This window comes from Coloeus monedula (genome assembly GCF_965178545.1).
Source record: "Coloeus monedula genome assembly, chromosome: 2".
Taxonomy (NCBI): Eukaryota; Metazoa; Chordata; class Aves; order Passeriformes; family Corvidae; genus Coloeus; species Coloeus monedula.
Genome location: NC_138782.1, coordinates 55,076,238 through 55,099,681, shown reverse-complemented (window position 1 = coordinate 55,099,681; position 23,444 = coordinate 55,076,238). Strand labels below are relative to the sequence as shown.

The following is a 23,444-nucleotide window of genomic DNA, read 5'->3' as shown; positions in this document are numbered from 1 at the left end:
TATGGTGATAAGCACTCCAGAAACAAAAACAACCGCATGCTAAAAGAAAATATTGCACACACACACACACAAAGAGAGTTGCTGAGATCACTGAGCACTTACAAACTAATGACCCAAGCACATATATCTATGGAAACCAAAACGCTTTAGGAAATGCATGACATTTGAGAGAGCTGAGGTACTGGTCCCACAGCTCAGAGCAGTGGGAGCTACTGGCAATATGGAAAAGCACCCTGAAAAAACAGGTTAACCTGTGCCAGTAGGTGAAGTTGCACAGATCTTTAAATAAACTGGGGAGATGATACTCACAACTAGAATAAAGTCAAATCATATCTGGAGGATGCATTTGTCAAAAATAGGGATGCTGAGTTTCTGAATTTGATTCTTGTAACAGGCATTCGGTACAGGAGTAGCAAAATCCGTGTGCAGTGGGTTCACAGAACCACTGTTCTGTGTTACTGCAGTAACGTGTTAAATGCCAGTGTTACTGTACAGGTGCAGCAGTTTATATGTGTAGATCTCATTTGCTGCACGTATGCAGTGTATTTATGAGATAATTCCAATGACTCCATGGTGCAGGTGTGCACTGGTACAGTAGGCAGCCTTTTGTCTGGGATTCCTGGTGTTCTAAGGTGTGGGCAAAGGTGCATCAGCTATGAAGCTTAACATCTATAAATTCCAGGCAAGAATCCAATGCCCTCAAATTTTGACTATATAAAATTATATTTAAATTACTTGAGAATTGTTAGAATAATCCAAAGATATTTGAATGCATAAATTTAATAAAGCTGTATTTATAATAAAGACTGCAGAAGAAAACAGACAGACATGCCTGGAGCTTTATAATATAAATATTACAGCTATAAACAACATAAATAATAATCTGTGCTAAGAAATATGCTTTATATAATATAATTAATAAATAGAAATTAATTATATTCCTCATGGGTTCATCTTTGCAGGATTGGATAACACTAGAAGAGTTGGTATGGCTGCTGCTTTTTATTTGTCTGTGGGAATGGGGACAACACATACTATTTTTCACAGAGGTCTTTGTGAATACAGAATATTTTATAAGCATCAAAGCTTGCTAAGACTCAAGGTGATACATTGGAAATCAGTGTTCACTGAGAAGGCCCAGAAAGGTTTAAAGTGAGCACTCACGAAACTGTGAACATAAAAGCCAGGTAAGTCCTGTCCTACAGTGTGCTGCTCTGGGAAATGATCACGGGCTGCAGTAGCCTAGTTTGATGGGCACAGTCCTGAATACACATGGAAGCATATGACTGGGGCAGGAGCTAACCTGTGGCCATTACAGTCCCTTTTCAGGAAATAGCCTATTTTTAAGCTCTCTTTGTGTTAGCAATCCCTTACAACAGGAAATAGAACTTTTAATGAAAAAAAATTTAGGTGAATTGTTATATATGACAATTAACTTCTGACTTGAAATAGAAAGACAAAACAACTTGCAAAACAAAACTTGGGAAAATCATAATTGGCAGTTGGTATCAAGATAGTAAGTTGAAAATGTTGCTAGGAGACCTCCATTTTGATTTCAGCCCTCTTGTCGAATCAATTTTATATCAAACATTTAAAACTGAAGAGGTAATTTCCATGTAACATGTTAGTTTTGGCAAAATCCTACTTTTGGCTAGAGAATCTCAAAGTGAATATTCCTGGCTGAAACCCTTAAAGATATGCTTGGTGTGCACGTCATATCTGTAAATCTCAGAGTGTTTAAACAAGTAGCTATTTGCAACTGACCCACAAGGCAGTGCAGATAAAAGCCATTTCTTTGACAGAGAACTGTAAGTAGCAAGGCTGTGGCACCTGGGAATTACCTAAGTGATTTTATTCCTCTCCTAAGGCAACTGAGCTTTATGCTTTACAAGGAGTTACTGTTATGATCCACTACAACAGGACAAGTATTCAGTTAGCTTACCTATGCCACAGAAAAGTTGTGGAGCCCAAAGCAAGTAGCTTAAGTAAAATCATCCCATATGTAGAACAGGACTGTGATGTACCACTCTAACTGCTTACTCACGGGTTCATAAAATCCCTGTATGCAACATGCTATGATTCTTTCATTCTATGATTCTGTATGCTCACCAGAGAACTTGTGCTCCTGACAGCCACTCAAGGAAGATACGGACACTCACAATGGTTACAAGTGTCCAGAGGCCATCTCAGCTCCTAACTGAGTAGTTGATTTACAAGACACCCTTGATTTCAGCCTTTTGCCTGGAGAAAGGGGAGTTGACTGAACTGATTAAACTCCTACAGAGTATCTGTAGGAAATACCTGGGGATTAAACCTTGTTCCAATATGGAGCTTATCACGTCCTTTAGCAAAAACTAGCTGACAATTAAATCCATGCTCAGGCACACAGAGTCTTTGTACTTTCCTAATCTTGTGTTTTCCTTATTTGTGTTTTCCTAATACAGTCTTGAATTGCTTACATAAATGACAGTCCTGGATGCCACCCTGTGTTTGCATCTTGGGTGTTAAAACTTATTGGTTTGAACATGTAGTCTTGCTAAGAAGAGGAAGAAAGCCCTTTTGAGCCTACTCTTTGTCCTGTCAAGGCAAGCCTGCTTTGCTGACAAGATCCAGCCAGCGCTGCATGTGGGGCAGGCTTTGGAGGTCCTGCAGCAAGCTGGTCCTGGATGACTCTTGCTAAAAATCTTAACAAAACCCTGTGGGAATTCTCCTCTGAGCTCAGCAGTCGATGAACAGAGGAAGTATCCAACATTTGCAGAGCTTTCCTGTGTTGTGTGGAACAAATAGAGGAAAGCTTTCCCAAATGCACAGCAGCAGGACTGAGCACCCACTATTCACCAGGTCATCACAAGCATCACGGAGAAGCATCATGGAGAAGCATCGTAGTGCCTGGGCACCACGGGAGAGTTCCTCAAAAAGGGTTGGTGTGGGCAAAACTACAGGATCTCAGCTGCGTGTATTTTTGTAGGAGGGTGTTTTTATTTTGCAAAGAAGTAAAGTCAGGTCCTGTTCAGAATGTATTTCAAGTGTCCTTGTAATTAACGTAAAGGAATTGCAGCTTGGATTACCCTGTGAACACTCCTGATGGCTAAAGGTCCTTTTCTACATGTGCTTGCTATGGATGAAATATTAATCACATGGAGAACACTACTGCCTTACACACAGGTTGTAACAATAACTGCAGTGCAGCCCTTTCCAATGGGAAACCGTAGATTGGCATCAGCAGAAAAAGAAAAGGACTTATGGTTGTAAATAGATTAATAAATATAGTAGTAATAGTTACAAGATTTATGCTCAGAGTCACTTATTAGATGTAAGGTAGCACACAAGAGAACAGATCATAAAATAATCTTAGCAAAGCTTTTAAAATCCAAACTCTGGGGACTTCTTATTTAGGAGCAGTGTGAACATTAAAGAATGAAAATGTGCTTGTTGCAAAAGTCATGCACCACATGCACCACAGCTGGTCAGCTTATGCCAATCCAGTCATTTATCTAGCTTAGCTGACCAGACCAGAGACTAAAAGTGAATGAAAATATGCTGCCAGTGACTTGTTAGCTTCTTCTTTCACTAAGAAAACCATTTGTGTCTTGGCTGAAAAAGGCATATTTTTAATTCTGACTCTAATGCTGTAGAATTGTTTGTTTTATCAATATCCTCCTGCTTACTTGGTTACCTCAAGTAATAATGAAGATTCATTAGCAATACTTCTAGGTGCAGAAAGTTTTAGCATTGATAATATATCTTCATTTTCAACAGATTATTCTGGTGTTAGCCAGGAGGGACTATCCACAGACACTGGAGAAGGAGAACAAGCATTTGCTTTCATGTAAACACCCAGCTTGTACATTGTAAAAGACAAAGCATGGAGAAGGTAAGTCATCACTTCATTTAAAGTTTCCAATCATTGTTCCTTGTTTGCCACAGGAGTCTCAGAATTACATGAGATAGATACATCACTTTGTCACCTTTGGATATATCTCCCTCTCTACTGTTCAAGGTATCACAAATTACCCTTTTACTGAATGTGAAGATTGCTTGTAATTCTAAGTTACTTAAGGATGACAGAGGTGGGCAAGACACAGAAACATCCGTGGTGACTGAACACTACTCACCTTTCTTTCACAATGTGATATTGTTCTCTGTGGTATCACCTTGCAAATGCTAGCATTTGTGACAGTATGCATTCATCCACAGGTGAGCTGTAATAGAAACTGCTGACAAATCCTTCAGTAAGTGCCTACCTGAAAAATGGCTGAGCATTCCAAATTCAGGGAGGGCCATTTTAGTCCTCAACAGACATTGGCTCTCAAATGCATGACAGTACCTCTCTTCATACTAGATTTCAGGGACAAAGTTACTTGAATTTGATTTGCCTATTTCCTTATAAAGCTGTAATTTTGTGAAAGGTTGAAACTTGGCAAGAGACTAGATATAGAAAACTGAGTGAAGGCTTGTCTACACTCTACAACCACATTCATGAAGCCATCTTTTAAAAGCCATTTAATATCAAAACATGTGTTCTCTCAAACTTTTAGATTCTATTGTGCCCACTTCTACCTCAGCTGTGGCAACAGAAAGAACATGCATCTACAGACTTGGACAGCTTGCAGGTACCAGCATAGTGTACTAAGGTTGAGCTTCAAATGATATTTGCTTTAATGTAAATATTTTTTTAAATCATGCATAAAAAATTATATATTGCAGTGTAATAGAACAGGTAAATTATATTTTAAACATTAGGTTAATGATAACTGAATTTGTGGATAGCATAAATGTGGACTACAGTGGAAGATACATTCTATTCTAAGGGAATGGTTGTTCCCTAAAGTTTACTCTACAAAACAAAAGGTGAGATTGGCCCTTATTTCCAACTCAAAACAGCAGCTGAGGTGTCTTCATAGTTGGCTATGGCTTTCAGCAACACTCAAATTCAATGGCCAAAACAGTAAAAATGTCTCCTGCTCTCACAGAAGCCTGTTGGATACCCCTAATGGACCTAATGGACAACCACAGGGATACTGGACTGTCTGTGCCACAGGACAGATGCTGGCAGGATGCTTCAGCTGGCCAGAATGAGAGATAACACAGCCTCACCACGCTCATCTACCACCAGGCTAATGAGGTCATGTGAGATAACACATGCTGTCATATTAACTTCTTCAAACCAAATTCTTCATGGAGTTACTGTTTCTTCACTGTGCTGCAGCTCATTGCTGTGGATGTTCCAGTTTGGTTCTCTGCAAGCTCAATGCCTCTTCAGGCACAGAGTATCAGAGTAATGTAAATTATTAATTTCTTTTATTTAGGCCATTATTGATTTATGAGTATTAATTCAGAAAAATGATGTGGAGTTTGCAGTTCAAAATCAGTTCATGGCTGTCACATTGCACCATGAGAGCTGCAATACAATAGCAAATTTCTTTGGGTAAATGTGGTCAGTACTTGGATGCAGCCCCACCTGACAAAATCCACCATGTGAGCAAAGGATACTTTGCATCCTCTGGGCTTAACTGTGTTTCACACAAACCAGCTTTGATCAAGGGCTGCAGCTGCTTTCACATGTAAATGCATTTGGGCCCTACCAAAAGACTAGGTTGTAGCACGTGTTAGTTCAAAGGGAGGGTGCAGGGAACACAGCAACATCGCTTCGGAGCTGACAGACAGAAAACTCTGCCCTGCACTCCCAGGACATAGATGGCTCATCCCTGCGTTGCTCTCAGCAGCCGCAGACAGGCTCTGACAGGCCCCAGGCAGTGCATGTACAGCCAGATCCACACACGGGGAGTGTTTGTGAGGCTCAGCCAAATCAAAACTCGTGTTTTGTTCTCCCAGTAAGGCTATATCCAGATCATAATATATTTTTAACAATAAACCTTGGTTTTGTTTTCCTCTGTACTTATGCCCCAGAAGGGGAAGAGAGGGCAGTCACAATGTTTATTGTCTTAGCTTTATAACAGCTATGGGAATTTCTTTAATTGTAAAAAATAAGGTATGGCTTTATTTTTAAATGGCGTCCAAGAAAGACAACTTACAGCCTCCAGGTGGCAAGTTTCAGAGGCATCTGCCATGTCACACAAATCGTTCCCTCTCATCTCTGCTTTCACCTGCCATAGTGCAAATACCTTAGAAGATAGAAAGGTGTAAGCAGAGCTCTGAGATGCTCCTGCTGGTGGGAATGTCAGGAAGGAAAGTGTTAAATGCTGAGGGTAAACAGCTCCCGATTTGTTACCTAGTCAGCAGGGCAGAGAAGATCCCACAGATAAACCCAGCCTCGAAGCTTCTCCCCAGCTCAACTGGTTATTGCTCAGCGGCAGCTCTTACTCATCTGAATCTAGGTGGAGCTCCTTCCCTCCCTCCATCCCTCCCTCCCTCTCTGCCGTGTCTGTCCTGGATGAAAATCTTTTCTCCAACATCTGCACACGCGCTCATAGGTACGGGCACCACCTTTCCAGGAGCTCTGCAGGAGCACCCATTGCTTTGCACCGCTGAGCCTGTGACAGAGAGGGACATCCTCATCCCACCACCACCTGCCCTGAACCATGGTGAAGTACGGCCTTGACTACACGCGCTGCAGATGGATCCTTCCCCTGCTCCTGGGCATAGGAGTCATCTTCGGTATCATTGCACTGGCGGGCAGGGGCTGGCTGGAGTCGCAGACCTTGCCCTATGTGCAGCAAGCGTCGCTGTGGCAGAACTGCAGGAGGCCTGCCCAGGGTGGGGAATGGAGCTGCGAGTCCCTCATGGGCTACGGTAAGCACCTACAGGGGTGGTGGGGAGCAGGCTCTGAAGCAGAGGATCACATCCCCCAGATCACCTTCCCTCGGCTCTCCTAACTCTATCACCCAATACCTGGCATTTATATATGAAGCCATGGGCAATAGGGACTGTCTCTGAAATGCACCAAGGCTTTTGACTAACTGGGTGAAGAAATAAATGCCCTCACACCCCTGTGCAGAAAAAAACCTAGCGGATTACATAGTACATAAAACCCCCCACATGGTATTTTACCAGTGCAGAAAATAATACAGGATTTTCTTCCTCTCTTAGAAGAAGCTGGTAACCTCTTCTCACTAATCACTGCTTTTCAGAACTTAACGGCTACTGGTGATCAAACATCCAAACAACAAGTTGTGTGGGTAAGCCTGGCATTAGTGTGACAAGCGGGTCTGAGTGCCAGGAAAAGGGAGGTAAAAATGTAAGATCGTAGGAAGATATTCCCAGGGAGTGTCAGGCTACAGAATGCTGCCCTGAAACTGCTCCAGTAGGTGGGTCGTGTGAAAGTCTCCTTGTGATTATGAAAGAGAGCTTTAAGAGATGAAAGGATTTCTTGTTCGTACTAAGTTTTGGGGAAGTATGCTATTAAACATGTTGACCCAGGTACAATCTTCAGCTTAAAAAGATGTAAACCACAAGTGTGGGAGAATACCCCAAGAGAAGGGTCACTCTGGATGTGCTCTGTTTCTTTTTTTTATTTCCTTTTTTTTTCTTTCTGTGTATTTGCTATTGGCCATGGTCTGAAACAAGTAATTGTTAATGAAGGGCTGTTAGCCTGAGCAGGGAAGAAAGTTCAAGAGTTGTTACAATTTATGCTAATTCAAATTACAAGGAAGAACCTTTTCTCTAGGGCTCAGAATCTCAGCTGTTCTTGTTAAAAGTAAGCGTAAAAGCACTTGCTGAAGCAATCTCAGGGATCATTTATTACAGCATTTCAAAATTGTTCCTGAAGGTCTATTGTATGTCATGAAACTCTACCTTCTATGCACAAAATTCAGCTGTAATGAGTTAATTGTAGCAGGCCTCTGTGAGTGTAGGGCTCCAGGCATGGCCAGCTCCACTGAGCATCACCATCCAGTCCTGCTCTGTAGCTGGGCTCCAGCATCAGCTCTGTGGCTGGGCATAAGTCAAGCCAGCAAATTGGCCTCTGCTGCATGGCACTTGAGAGCAGGAGAAAGAACATGATGCTTAGTACAGGGCTTCTCAGTCCTGAGTTTCCTCCCAAGTTTCCTGAAAAGCGAGCCCTCCTCTTGATCTCCAGGTTAGGCCCTGGAGAATGCCGTGAATGCCAGCTTTAACTGGATGGAAAACAGTGAGATGTTTCACCTTGCTTCTCTTGATAATGCAAGAGAAATTTCACCTTAGTTCCAGGACCTATATAGGTGTTTGGCATTTCACTTCCTTCCTTATCCTTCCTCACTCTCATAGCCTTAAATCCTGCAGCTATATGCCCAGTTTCCCACTGGACAGCATCTAGAGACAAACCAGGAAGGTCATCCTCTGTGTGGACTGTCCTGCAATGTCTGGGGTTACCATGAATCTCATCCACAGTAAGTCCAGCACTTTTAACATAAACATGTTGGACTCAGTATACACATGCAGAACATTACCCAGCAGGTACACTGGAGTTTCCACTGATGCTTCCGAAAGCATTAGAAATGCTTTTCATGAGCTGCATGACTGCATTATGCCCTAAGTAGGCATGCATCTATCATTTGACCTCTTCAAGGTGACTAGATACCTGGGAAGCCTAAGCAAATCCTCAAAATCCCCCTGGACAAAATTTCCAGGATATGTCTGGCACAACGGAGTCACTTAGCCAGTGAGAGAATGTGTGAAGGCTGTAGGTAAACAGTGTGTGCAAAGGCCAGGTAACAGTGGGCTACCCTGCCAGGCTTCTGCCTCAGACAGATTATGCCACTAAAATGCAGGTCTTGCCCTTCACAGGGGTGACTTATCCCTGGCCCAGGAGACTGACTGTTAAGGATGCAAGCTCATGTCACTGTCCTGATCCTTTCCAGACCTTTCCCTCAGACACCTTCTCTCCAGATGTGGGATGTGCTTAGATCCAGTCCCATTCTCCATTTTTCCTTGCTCAGTGACATGGGGTTGGGATTTTTCTTTTGTGACTCCCACCTTTTCTCATGCAGGGCAGAGATGGCTGATGCTGGTCTTGGATTCCACCCAAAAGACCAGGCCGTAAGAGCATCTCACTTGTGAGCATCCAGCTTTTGTGTTGAGCCTGATTTTACCTGCCTTAGTGATGAAATACAGTGTTTTAGTAATTCTGGGATTACATTTATCTACTATGCTCCAGAAAGGTCATGGAAAACAGCATTCAGCATCATGTTCTGTGGGATGTTTAACTTTGTGCCAAGCTAAATACAGTGCTGGTTAAACAAAGTGTAATTACACGCCTTCCTGAGTGCAGAGACAAAAGATGTCATGTAAACATAAAGGACAGAAATGTTTTACATCCTTCCTGAGATGAGACCTCTTTTCCCCACTCTGTTCCACAGTTTCCATCTTGTTTCTTCCAACCTTTACTCTCAGTTTCCCTGCCTAATCTGCCTTTGGCTGGGTAGGTTCTGAAATTCATCCTTCCTGCAGGGGTGGTTTCACCAATAAACATGGTATGTATGTGTACCCCAGCAGCTGCCAGCAAATATTGCCAACATGACTTGGACAGTAGTTATCTTAATCCACTACAGTCATCTTCATCCTATCATAATTAGATGTAATTGCAACATCCTTGCAAGTTGTTAATTATAATGTGCAAATTCAAATCAAATTCTGCACGTGCAGTGTTTATAATTCCCCTCGAATCTCGACTGTTTGCCTTAAGATATGTTTATACCGTTGCAAGACAAAAACCCAACATCAAGGCTGGTTATATTGGCAGGGAAGGAGGCTGAGTATTTCATTGGCTGCACCAGGGGAGTTTGGAGGCTTTGACTTTATTTTTCTTTTTTTTTTTTGGAAAGACAGCGCTTATCTTCTGTGAAAGCATCTGCTCACCTGTGGTCTTTTGCAAAGTTTATGAGCTCTGTGGAAAGTGAGAATATGAAGAGTTTACACACTCTGTTATCTTCTCCAAGACTTCAGATCATCTGCTTTAACCATATGACACTCATGCAGACTTTATCAAAGACTTTTGCTTTTCAAGCATATTTACTTCAAATAAATAGAACTTTCTAGGAAAAAGTATCCAGTGCATTAGGACACTTACTCAAAATGCATGGACTTCAGGATGAGGGACAGAGAGATTCATTGCTCTCGCTCTTCATTGTTCTTGCACTTGAAAAAACAAAGGGCTCAATCTTATGACATGCTTGAACATTTACAAAGAGAGATGAAGGCTTTTTGGGTAGATAGTGAGTAATATGGAATGTATCTGTGTGGGACATGGCTGAGCTTACAAAGAAAACACACAGGTTAAACCCCATCATGGTGCTGGCACAGCACTCCTCTGTTTTTCTTGTTCTTCGGCCATATTACCCGCCTTGAACAAGGTGTGTCTTGCAGACCTGAGACACTTCTTCAGTATGTAATTTATTCCACTGCAGGCTTTGAAGATGTTTAAACATGTGTAGGTAAATACATAAGAAACATTAATAATCTTTATTTATGTTTAAAATAAATAAAGAAATATTTAAATATAAATGTATATATCACAAGTATATCAAATTATTTATATGAATGATAATTACCAGATATTTCAGGGGAAATAACTGACTTTATTAGTCTGAATGTCATGCACAAAGGGTGAAAAACCTGTGACTCCACTTGTCCCATCTTAATTTCCACCTAGTCTTGCAGCTCTTCCATTTGCAGATGCTGCCATCAAAACAACTGAAAGTTTAAAGCTCTAAATGTATGTTGAAGAGATCATCTTATTTGCATAGTGCAAACAGAAATCTCAGGGAAAAATATCAGGAAAAGGCATTTCCACATGGCAAGCGGAATCCACATCTTCAGTTTTTTTCACATCATAATATTAGATTATAGCTTTTTCCTGGGATGTGTGGAGGGTTTTGTGGCTGTGGAGATTAGTGGAGGGATGAATGATTTTGGCATCTGGAAAAGACACCTTCCTGCAGCTTGTCTTCCAGGCAAATAATGGGCAACTATGTTCTAGGTAATTCCAGTTTTATTTTGCTCTATGAATATGAATGCAATACTACAATATAAGAAGGCTAGTATAGTATGATCATAATGAACAAAAACTACTTCAAATATGACAGCAAACAAGTAAGGCTACAGGATAAGTGAAAGAAGGAAATGTTGCAAAGGTAATATCCTTTTGACAAAAAACATATTCTGCATCTCCATTGATGAGTAGACTTTCTTCCCTGTTTTGTCTGTATCAGGCTTTTGTTTCTGGGGAATCTTTTGCTACAATGAAGCACCATTTATTATTCTGGAGGAAGAACAATATGGAAATCACTTACTAAAAATCCCCAAATAAAGATAAAACAGCAAGATTACATGGTGTGGTTAGGATCAGTTTCCAAGCAGCAAAGCCCCTCTCTTGGTACTACACCTACCACTGGCCTTGCACTGCTGGCCACACAGCTCTCCCTCTGGAAAATTACTTTCTCCATCAGAGCAGTGACTCGTCACACCCAGGCACAGGACAAACCAGACACCACATTTTGCCACTGCCACACTACCTACATAAAACTGCTTTTCCTTCCCCCACATTCCCATCACATCTGACAGCCAGCACCTAATCCCAGCATGGGGAAACCCTTACTTGCCTCAAGATAAAGCAAGCACCCTGAGCAGAGTGACATGGGGACATTTCCAGAGGGACAGGATGGGATACAGCAAGGCCTGGGAGGAGAAACAAGATGTCCCAGTAGCTCTTTGACATCTGAGGGTGTCTGTACATTGGAATAGAAATGAAGTAAACAAGTAACTGTGCTTTTGAAGTAGGGACCAGCTTAAGTCATGGGGCCTTTATTGCAGATTTTTCCTGAAGTCAAGGTTCTGCACTTAACAGCTTTCAGATTTGGTAAAATCCAAGTAGGTTTGCAAAAGTGTCTTTGCAGCTGGGAAGGAGGCTGGTGAGGTTGCTGACCAGTTCAAGGAAGCCTGTGGGAGAGCCCAGGATGGAGCCCAGCTCTGCCCTGTGCATGGCCTGGATTAAAGGGCAAACTGTGACTCCTTTGACACAGGGGGAACTGAAAATGAAAGCCTGCTGCTTCTCCTTCTGTATTGTAGCATAAAATAGTTATATTTATATAAAATGATTGTCTGTAGTTTTAATGACACTGTTAGAGAAGCATACAGTTTCCTAAGACATCATTCTTTAATGTTACCTGAGACTAACCAGTGAGAAATGAGATTACAAGATTAGTTCCTGAATAATGTAGAATACTCAATAATTATTCAAAGCTTATAATGAGAAAAAGTACAGTCAAACATATAGCCAATGAAAAAATCACAACAGTGTATGTAAGGAATGATGCAAGAAGGAAAGAAAAAATTTGATTTTTCCCCAGCTTGTAGGAGACACTCCATTGTTTCTAAACAGATATAAGAGAAGGGAATCAAGGCCAGAGCATTTAATTACCATGACAATTTTTATTCCTTATCTGCAATTGCTAGCATGCTTTTCCCTGTAGTTTTAGAGTTTGTCCTTTTATAATTTCAGTGGCAGATTCATTTAATCAGATTCTCTTCTAAATAATAGTAATGCTCTTGAGCAATTAACTCTCCAGAGGGCAATTGCACTTGTAATCCCACCGTTTATTATGCAGCCTTCCCTTAATAATTACAGTTAGATTATATGGAAAAATAGCAATCACGTGGAGCATTCTCTTCTGCCCACCAGGAGATATGAACTTCTGGTGCCAAGGATTTTAAGATCCTCAACAGTTTGCATTGTCAGGCCCTGAAGTCCTTGAGAGAGGATTCCATTCACTTACACAGGAGGCATCTCTGCTGAGAGCATGTGGAAACTTGTGGCCAAACTCTCCACCCTTTTCACCTCATCTCTTCCTCCAGTTTATTGAGGTAATCTGATACAGCAGGGCTATAATAACATCTCCATAGCCTGAACAGTGATAAGAGCTGCAAGATGCATTTCAAATTCCACTGTAGGTTTGAACAGATTACTTAAGTAGGAAGGTGTTACATAGCAAAAGAAACAAAACTCTCTGAACATTTTTTCACATTTCTGTATCACTTCTCACTAGCAGCTTGTGTTGTTCTGAGAAACCTTAAACATACTGACTCAGTGAGCATTGTAATGCCATGTTTCTTCTTTGTCAAGTACCATTACAGAATAACTCATTGCTCAAAAATTCCCAGGAACTCAAAGCAGCTTGTGGAGTGCTGACACTAGCTTGTGTTCCAGAGGTTTCTAGCTTCCTTCTACTAGTACTAAATAACACTTCACATCACTTCAGTCCTGCTGAATTACTAATCTGAAACTGAATACATCTAATGTCACCTACTGTGCTGACATATGCACGTTGTGCCCAAATTAGGCCCCCAAAAAATAGGAAGTCTCTGTGCAGTTCATTTAACAACCTCGTCAGCAGGAAGCAGCAAGGGACAAAGATTTTCAGGATGCATTGTAAAAGCTGTTTCATTAACAAGAAGAGTAAATAAATTCAATATATTTTTATGAGCACTGAGCATGACTTCTGCTTATATGTTGGGGTTTTTATTTTGAAAATGGTAAAATTTTGCTTCTACCAGAAAATCAGATCCAAGTCCACAGCTGCTGTCTGTTAGTGGTAAATTCCCTAGTGCAAAAGGTCACTTTCAGCAAGGTTTCAAAACAAGTTTGTTCACAGCATAAAAACTGTAGATCAAGAGTGACAGCAAATCTTGGTGCACATGGAAGATTTAAATTCAGTGTTCGTTAGTCCCAAGTGACTCTGGGAATATAAAATTTAAAAAGAGATTTTTTTGGAAAGGTTCCACTATTTTGATTAAAAGTCCTAGTTCATAGACCGTGTTATCATGGAAATTGATTCTGTTTAATTCACATTAAATGTTTCAACCCACTCAGGGGTAATTAGGGAGCAGGTACATTTTGCTATTCTCATTAACTGAGCTTATGTAAATGAACCAATTAATCAATACCTTACCTGTTTTATTTACCTGACCCTCCCAAACCCCATGGACACATCCAAGTATAAGTAATCCTGCTTTAATTTAAAATAAATAGGAAAAAAATAGGAGGAAAAAATGTTACAGCATTAAAGTACATGAGGCTGAGCTTTAATCCTGAGATTTTCTCAGCATGTGCACCTGCTTCTGAAGATAATGTGAGATAGGGGTACTCCCTGACTCTCTCATGAGCAAACCTTTAATTTTGAGGCACTGTGTGTGCATTATTTTTAATAGCTAACTTACTCCCTTGGTGCTCCCTTTGATGATGGCTCTACACCCTCTGCCCCTTCTGCCTTCCCAGCACTAAGTAAGCATCAGGGAGCAGCCCTCATTAATACGAGATTTGCAGAAGTCAAACTTGTACTGAGCTTATGATGAGATGAATCTGAACCACTCCCTCAAGATGTAACTGCTCCTCCCCTCAAATTCAAGTCAGAATAGCTTCTAAGTTTAATTGCTTACCTCAGTAAGAAAGGAGGGTTGCAGATTACATAAAGGCCTTTGCCTGTGTTTGTTTGTGAGTGAAGTCAGTGGTGAGGAATTAATAGGTATTTCATTTAAAGGAGTTAAAGCCCACCAAGCCACACTGAGCTATCACTTTAGCATGCAGCTATGGACAAAACACTGCCTTCTGCTAATACATACTGTGTTTTATTGATAGAGGACCTACTCATAAAGGTTCTGGTTTTTAATGCTGTCGTTTAAAATCATTATTATGGGGTAATTGTCCTAAAGTCCTAATCCTTTCTCATTTATATGGGCCCTGTTACTAATCACTGAGAAATTTTCACAATGACATTATCCTAGTGTGAACCTAAATAGGTCATTCTCTGTTTCCATGGTTGTCTTTTAAATAGTGGCAAGCTAAATGCTGGTTCCAGCTCACATAAAAATGGCTTTTATGTTATGAGATTATACTCTGTTATTGAACCAGAAATACATATTAACAGCCAATGAATTCTAAAAAAGTAATGCTAGGGGGAAAAGAACAGAGTTGCCAAAGAAGATGCCATATAGAAAGACTAAAAATTCTGTATTCCACTTCAAAAGACACAAATTCACACCAAAAAAAAAAAAAAATCCAAAGAAAAACCTCCAGTATTCACTACCCATGGGAAAGTTATATGGAGAATGAAGTTGTTTTAAGAATGATCCAGATGCAATGAAGTCAGAAACTCAGGAAATAGTACACCTCCGATCATACCTTTGATATTGTTTTCCTCGTTTTATTCTGTTCATATATTATCCATGACTAATATGTGATTTTTTTCTCATTTGTACAAACTTCCTCTGAAATAATTTTTGGTCAATGGCTTCTAGTCTGCACATGCAGTTTATTCATAAGAAGCTGCTTTTGATAGTTTCCAATTTATTTTGGCTATGTACAAGCACAGGCACACAGGTATTTCAATGCCAGCTCACGTGATCAGCTAACAATTGCAGAGATGATAGCGTGCATTTGTTTTCAGAAAGAGCGCAGAAATTTCCCAGAGTTGGCATGTTACAGAGTCAGTATTTCCAGAAGACAGGATTTTCCACGGGGTAGTGTTGCACACTGTTGCACACAGGAAATCCAGAGTCCTGATGACGTGGGTTAATGAGTCTGATGGACCACCTTAGGATTCATGCTAAGGGGACACAAGTTCTGCTGCAAACGTGCACTTTCACGTGGAAACTTTCTTGAGGAGAACAAACCAAAGGGAACCATTATCCAAAGGGGAATTGGTAAAACCTGGCCAAAGCAGTTCCTTTTCAAACTGAAGCATGTGCTCTGCAGTGTTCGCCACACCCTGACAAAGAACATCAGGTTGAGAAACTCGAGTGAGTTCAGCTTTGTTTCCAAAATAATACTCTTTCCCTTTAATCAGAGGGATGTTAAACAGGCTGAGCTCTGCAAACTCAGCCTAGAAACATTCTCATTACATGCAACACAGAGATGAATCGCTACCACTGCAGATTTTAGTTCTCTTAAGAATCACTTTGCCAGACTGCAGCTAGAACTGCAGGGTTTGTGTTTCTTTCCCTGGGTGGTATGAAGGATAACAGAGCAAAATATTAGTCTGTTACATTTTCTTTCACTCCTCCCTGGTTCTTGTGAATTAAAGCTACCCTTCCTCAATTGCACAATTCACTGCACCGTAAAAATGATCAGTCAGCAAGAACTTCTAGATAATTGTTGGTGTCTTTGAGCTGGCAGTAAATATTTGTTTTTCTTTCCAATGCTAGTTGTGTATTTAGCTTCAAGCCAAGAGGAAAATTTAGACAATTATGTTCTTATTGATTATACAAGGAGCAGTACTTCTGAACTCTCTGGGGTTGCTTTCAGAAAATGTCACCTAAGGAGAGACTCAGCAGTTCATGTGGTGTGGGAGTACCAGATTAAGTAAAACATGAGAATGTTATTGTGAATGTTTTCCCATGTTTTTAAACACATACACTAGGAACATAGACACTTGTATTTGTCATGGGGGAAGTAGAGGTCACACACTGTTTTCAAGACACAGCAGCTCTTTTTTTGAAGGCACCATTTGGAGCATGAAAGATGGAAGGCTAAGGAAATACTAGGTTTGGTGGTTCAAAGTTTTGGCTCAACTTACTGCTGAGCAAGAAAGTTTGTTTCTTTATGTGTGAAGTGTTTACACTTTCATAAACTGTAAAATGTGTGAGGGAGTAAAGTCAGGAACGCAGGAAACTGGAGATGTTCTTAGTCCTGGGTGTCTAATTAAGTCCATCAGCTTCCCTATGGCTGCAGCCAGATACAGGATAATCAGAATGTGTTTATATGGTGCAAGACAAGAGGTAGTCATGCTGCCTCCAAACTGAGATAGCTGTAATAGCAGAGTAATACATCTGTGTTATTATTGAATTCTGTCTCAGCTAATTATGTTGCTCATAAGATATCATGAGCTCTGTCCTGGCATGGATGGGCTCTTTCTGGTCTCTAAAGTAGCTCAGGGGTCTTCTGACACAGCAGGGAGTTATAGAAGTCAGGTGCTTATTTTCATTTTCCAGTGGTCACATATTACTGTATTCACTTTGGATAGCCCAGCCTCTCACAAATCATTGCTGATTGACTTACAAAACACTGTTATCAGAAGCACTGTCCTCGCTCTGCTTGAGACAGGTGTGAAAACATGGGTTCCTCTTGCCTGTTTGGAGTAGCAAGGTCTTGTTTAAGACAAAATTGCTCAGATAATTGCCAGTTAGAAGGAGTTTTGAAGAGCGGGCAGTGTGTAGTTGCCCACAAACTCTTTCATAGTGTTCACTGGTGTTCTTTCAGCTGATGCAGGAACTGGAAAAGGGAGAAATGGGACTGGCACCAAAGTGTTACAGGATCCTGCTGGTATTCAAGGACACTTCTGTATAAACACACATTTGTTTCCTCACAAGCACATTTTAACTCGTAAACAACCAAAACATCACCGCCATTTTTGGGACTGAGAACACAGATCTCAAAAATTGCTGAATATTTTCAGACTCAGTTTGATATCCTGTAACCTGCTGCTGCCTCTGTTTCAGTTTTTGATTTGGTGACAGGTGGACTGGGCCGTATCAGCTTTTAACTGCCCTCTCTTTACAGCCAAGAGTACTTTGAGTTGGTGTTGCACCTGTGAAGATTCTTTGGCCTGGAGTTCACATTTTTAAGAAAAAGCTTTGCAGATAGAACAATTTATTTATATTTTTTACTCAATGTTAAAGAAAAAAACCCAACAACATTGGAAGATAAGAAAATATTTGGGTCCAAATTAGCCACTTGCTTGTCAGTGTTTTTTGACCTCTGACATTTTTAAGGAATTTTAAGTCTTAGTTGTATTGGTAAAGAACTAAACTACTCTAGTACTCCTGGCTGGCACAAGATGCAATAAACAGTAGCAATTATTGCTGCACAAAGCCTTTGTTACCTTTTACTCTAGAAAGGTAAGGTGTTTACACACTGGTCTTAGGCTACTGATAGCTGCTGCTTTTTGTGAAGGACAGATGAACTCAGAATACTGTTCCTCAAAAAAACCCATAGAGACTCACTCTTCCATATGCCTCTACTGCCTTGGAGCTGTGTATTGTCTTTCTTCCAACATCGAGGGGCTTTTTTTCTCTTTTGTAGAACTTAGAGCCACAAAATTGGCTGTTAGGTGATTGAGCAATGCCTCCAAATGGTGTAAGCATCCTGCAACAAGCATGTCTCTTCTTGCCATATAGCCAGTGCCCAGCGGGCTGGGTGTGCACCCAATCTGCTTCCATACAGTCACAGCATTTGGAACACTGCTTCAGGAAAAACACCTGGGTGAGCCTGGCAGAGGAGGGAGGTGCTGGCATGGGCAAGGTGCCACCGCACATGGCTGCAGCCACCAAGCACAGCCCCCTGAGCCCCCAGCCCAGGCGCTGCTCCCACCCCAGGGCTTGGTGCTCTACCATCAGCTGCTCTTGGGAAGCAAGGCTGAGCTCTGGCAGATGCTCTGGCAGAGGGTGAGCTGGAACCCCCAGGATTCCTGGTGTGTCAGAACTTTCTGGGCAAGCAGCTGGGCTCTGAGTCTGCTCTGGGAAAGGACACCCGTTTGCCTGGGAGTTTTGTACCTAACCACAAGTTGTGCACCTAAGAAAAAACATCACCTCTAGATATTCTTGCCATTTCACCCTTTTGCCAGAAGTATCCAGACCTCTCGTATCCAAGAACAGTGAGGCCACCATTGCTGAGAAACTTCTCTTATGGCCAGGTGCTCCTTTTTTTTCCTGTTTTAAAGGAGTAACAGAGAGGCTGGGAATAGGAGCATCTTCAATGGGGTATATTGAGCAGTGTAAGAAATTACTCTTCTTAACTGTTTCTTCTGATACACTGCCTGAGGTGCTGTCCTCCCACCTGGGCCTCCACACTGCATACTCTGAGCCCCCTGTAGACTCCCAGAGAGAAGAGTTTGAACTAAAACACTGGGCTAGAAAATGAGATGTAAGATCACCTTTCCTGTCCCTTTCAGTCTTCTCAGGCAGCTGCCTGTTTACTGGAAAAACAATCCAGTTGAAAAGCCCTATAAGCAGACAGGAACTTTGTGGAATAAGAAAGACAATGGGCATGGCATAAAGCTGAAGATTTAGTGCAATAGCTACAATGGAGCAGGGATCATAAAGTAGGGAGCATGTTGAAAAGCAAATGAAAGAGAAACTGGTTTTGATGGACTGAGGGGTGGAAAAGGATAGCTGGAAAATCCTGATCCATTTTTCTTGCCTAATTGTAGTGGTGGTGTGGGCCTTGGGGAAAGACAGATTAAACACCAAGCTGTCACTCACTGGGGACAGGACGGCTGCTTTCATGCTTACCTGGCTCTGGTCAAGGGAAAGGCAGGACACTTTGCATTTTATTACTTCCATGCTTAAAGCAAACAATTTGATAGGTTACTTACTCAGTTTCAGAGGGAACTTTTACTGAACAGCATGCACTGCATTTAAGTTGAATTGTAATCATTGTCAGGGTTGTTTGGGCTGTGATAATTTTTTGGCACTGCTGCTGCATATATTTGATTAGAAGCCAACACTTGACAAAGGCATAGTGGCTCGATGAGGAGATGAAGTCTGTAGAAGCCTAGCAGACTTTAACTGCTTACTCAATTTAATACACAATTTAAAATGTGTCAAAGTGGGTTTTTTACATCCAGAAGAAGAGACACTTTGATCTCTTTGAGCAGTAGTTGCTCCTCAAGACTTGAAATATTAAATAAATATTGTTTTTCCAGTTGTTATGCCAACACAATATGCTTTGCTCAAACACGTTATAACATAATTTTTTACAATTTGAAAATGAAAGAATTGATATCCTGAACAAGCTTTTGAATTGAAGCAGTTCTAAATTTGGGCCAAAATCAGAGATCCAATTTCTCTACAAAACACATTCCAAATCCTTATCTCCATTTAGGACACAGAGCTAAACTAAGGCTGAAAGGCAGAAATCACTGAATTTTGACATTTATAAGCTATTTCCACACCTTTAAGTTTGCCAGATTGGTAGTGCTTTTATAAACACTTTGTTTCAAAGGAAGATTTTTATTAATTTCAGGCACAGTTTAATTCTCCTTGTCTGTGCAAAACGAAGCTGGTTTTATGGCATCTGCTGAGGTAACATTTTGCTATTGAAGGACAGGGTCCATTCTTAAATCCTTAAAGCCATTTTTATCTTAATTCTTAATTGTTAAAACTAAAGAGTAAGCTTGCACCCAAGCCCCCATTGCACTCTGTGTGAGAAGACAAAGCTGGAATTTTTATGCATTCTGCACTTAGTGCACGATTTCTTGTGGAACCAAAATGTTCACCTATAAGGGAAGAGGAAGCTCCCATGCTTTCTTTCTTGGGAGATGATCCTCTTTTCACAGGCTTTAAAATTAACCTTTAATTACTAACCAGAGAAAACCAGCTTTTGTTTGCTTTTGGGTTTTTTTTTGTTTTGGGTTTTTTTTGTTTGTTTTTTGTTTTGGGTTTTTTTTGTTTGTTTTTGTTTTTGTTCCTTTCTAATGTATCTTCTGATTTCAGCTTGGGGAAGAGCTGCTGCTGCCACATACCTGGTTGGCTTTCTACTTCTAGTCATCTGTTTTGCACTGGCCATCATAGCATTTGCCATTGACACACTTCGGTTCAACTTCATTCGTGGGATTGGAGGCTTGCTCTTTGTGGCTGGTAAGGCAATACATGGAGTCAAGCTTAGCTTGTGCAGATATATCCATACTAGAGCTGGTATCCCCCTCAGCTGATTCTATACCCAAGAATTATGTTAATAAATATTCTATGCCTGTGTGCACCTGAGATCTCTGTGAAAAATCAAAGTCTGTCATGGCACTGGATCGATTTTTGGATCCTCCAAAATATGGATGGGTTTAGCTGCAGGGATTATGGAGAAAGGCAGTGGTGCTGGGTGGTAAACATTTTTTTTTTGTTTTCTCCTGTTTCTTCAGCTGTGTTCTCCGTCATGGGCCTGGTCATTTATCCAGTAAAGTTCTCATCTGAAATTGAAATGACAGGAATCAATATGTTCAGCTGGGCCTACGGCTTTGGCTGGACCACTGCCATTATGGAAATATGCTTGGGATTCTTCTTCTGCTGCCTTCCTAACTATGAAGATCAGATCTTGGGTAATGTCAAACCCACATATTTTTACTCTTCCCCATAAGCACCAGGAAAAATGTGTTCCTGTTCCAGAGATACCTGACAGACTAGCTACGTTTTTCAGAATATTGTCATCAGATGTTAGTAGAAAAGGCTGGAAACTTTTCTAATGTGTGTAGAAAAATGGCACTGGCATCTGCAATAAAGTTATCTACTCTATTTTGGACCTTCATATCTGATGTGGGTTATTAGATAAAGCACAAATGTTAAAACCCCTTGGTTTTCCTCATTCATTCCTATGGGTAGGATTTATGTGGATTCCATTACATCTCAAATACATTCATAATTGTAATTAAGTTCAGAAAAACTTATTAAACTGGCAATAAACAAAACAATGTGTATCATCTTCCTGAAGGAAAGCAACTCACAAAAATCCCATTTTGTATGTATCATCTTTAACCTGAAGATTTTGCACATTTTTCAAGAAGATAAATGCCTTTACCCACTGACTGCCAAAGTAGTAAAGTACTTCATAGATTTGCTTCTATTTTTCATTCACTCACTTAAGCCATAAGGACAGAGTAAACAAGGGATTAAACTCCCTACCAGAGCCAGCATCTTGACTTTTCCTCATTCACATGTAATGTATATATTTCCAAATACTTGCAAGAGTAAGCAAGGACCACCACTAAACCCTGAAGAATCCTGGTTTGCCATTGCTGGTGTCAGTACAGAGTGGGCAGAGAAAGAGGGGATTTCAAGCCCCCTGTGCAACCTGCAGACCTGGTTTGATAAAGCTCCTGGAGTGGCTTTCTTCTTGGGTCTCTGACAATTTTTTTCTTCCGTATCAGAAGCTATGACTTTTAAATACCCTGTTATACTGGTCCAGCTTTTTTATCCAGTGTGGGAAGGTCAGGTATGATTTCCCTACACCTCAGGAGTTGAGCTGGAGCAGTGTGAGAGTAAGTATTATACAGTTGCTAAAAGGCCCCTTTTTTGTTCATTTGCTGTTCTTAGGTATTTTAAAAGTATGAAGTGTATACTGTCATATGTAACTGTAAAATGCATTTTTAAAACCCCTTACCATACTATATTAAAGCTCTCATAGAGAAAATCACATCATAAAACATCTTCCAGCATCTTATACTCCACAGTGCCTCAAGCCTCAATGTACTGCAAGCACTGAAGTATACTCAAGATGCTGCTGGTTTCTGCCTTGCTAAACCTAACTTTATAACATTCCATTTATTCTCTTAAGTGAAAAAAATGGATAATATGTGATGTGGAAAAGAAGTCTCATCTACATTCTTAACTACTGAGGTTTATTAGCTTGTAACACATCTGCAATTTTGTAACTGTGTACTATGAAAAGCCCTGCCAAGTGTTTTTTGTTTCAACAAATAAGACGTGGAATATTTTTTAGTTAAAACTTCTTGGTAGCTAAAATTAACAAAGGCACAGGGCTTCACCTGGGTTGTTTGGAGTTCTTTGGTTGGTTTGTTGGGTTTTTTTAAGCAGTTAACTCCATTCACTTTTATGGAGTGTCTCCTAACTTTGATCAGTAAGCGTGAGAGATGGGGAGATTATGAACAATGGGGAGAGTATATGCAACAAGGAATAGTTAGACAAGAACATGTAAATACTTAAAAAAATACTTCCTAGCTGGAAGAAAATCCAAGTGAAATACAGTTGAGAACACAGTTTGTATAAAATGACTTACAATTCTTTGTGTAATATTATCCATTCAGGAACAAAACTTATCATAAATATTTTCATTATGCTTATTACACCTAATAAAAAATGGTATCTATGTATTGTTTCAAAAATGAGTCTTAACTTTTGTTCTCTACTGAGAGCGGGGAAGTATGGAAGCCCCCAAAGCCTCCTCAGGCACCACCTTGGAGTACCTGAGTATGCTGGCTGGAATTTGACATCCAGCATCACAACTACAGCTTGTGTTACTCTTCAACCCTATGCTGGCTGTCTCCTTGAGGCCTTGTTCACAAGCCCTTGAGAATAGTGGACATTTATGGACCACTCTGTTTGCTTGTGGGCTTATGGTGTTGAGTACCTACAGACATGATTCTGTGCCATGATGTGCTACAGCTCGTTTTGGCACGGCCGGTAACGCACTCGTGTTCCCTGAGCAGGAAACCAGCACAGTCCTGCTCAGTGTGTTTACTCCAACAGATGTGGCAATCCCCTGAGGAAGCTAAAGGAAACTTAAGCAACCACTGTTTGTGTTTACAGTTTCTTTTGCATTAGCTGGACACTGACAAAGCACCCCGAGGTGGGGAAAGGTGCACAAAACAAGGTTTAGGAGTGTGACTCCAACCTTGATGAGACAGCAGAACATAATTAAAAAGCAAAGAAAATCTCCAGTGATCGTCCCCCTTCCTCTCTCCTCTCTCTTGCTGATCTCAGCAGCTTCACCACCTCCTCTCTTCCCTTCT

At 40.8% G+C, this 23,444-nt stretch overlaps 1 protein-coding gene across 1 annotated transcript; it reads left to right on the top strand.

Annotated features, from left to right (window-relative positions):
- Positions 1 to 6,542: 6,542 nt before the first annotated feature.
- Positions 6,543 to 21,055, top strand: LOC309570463 (p53 apoptosis effector related to PMP-22-like; the record flags this gene model as incomplete). Its single annotated transcript, XM_082277292.1, has 3 exons — positions 6,543 to 6,753; positions 20,422 to 20,565; positions 20,841 to 21,055. The coding sequence occupies 3 exons, from the start codon at positions 6,543 to 6,545 to the stop codon at positions 21,053 to 21,055; spliced, it is 570 nt and encodes a 189-aa protein (XP_082133418.1).
- Positions 21,056 to 23,444: the final 2,389 nt, after the last annotated feature.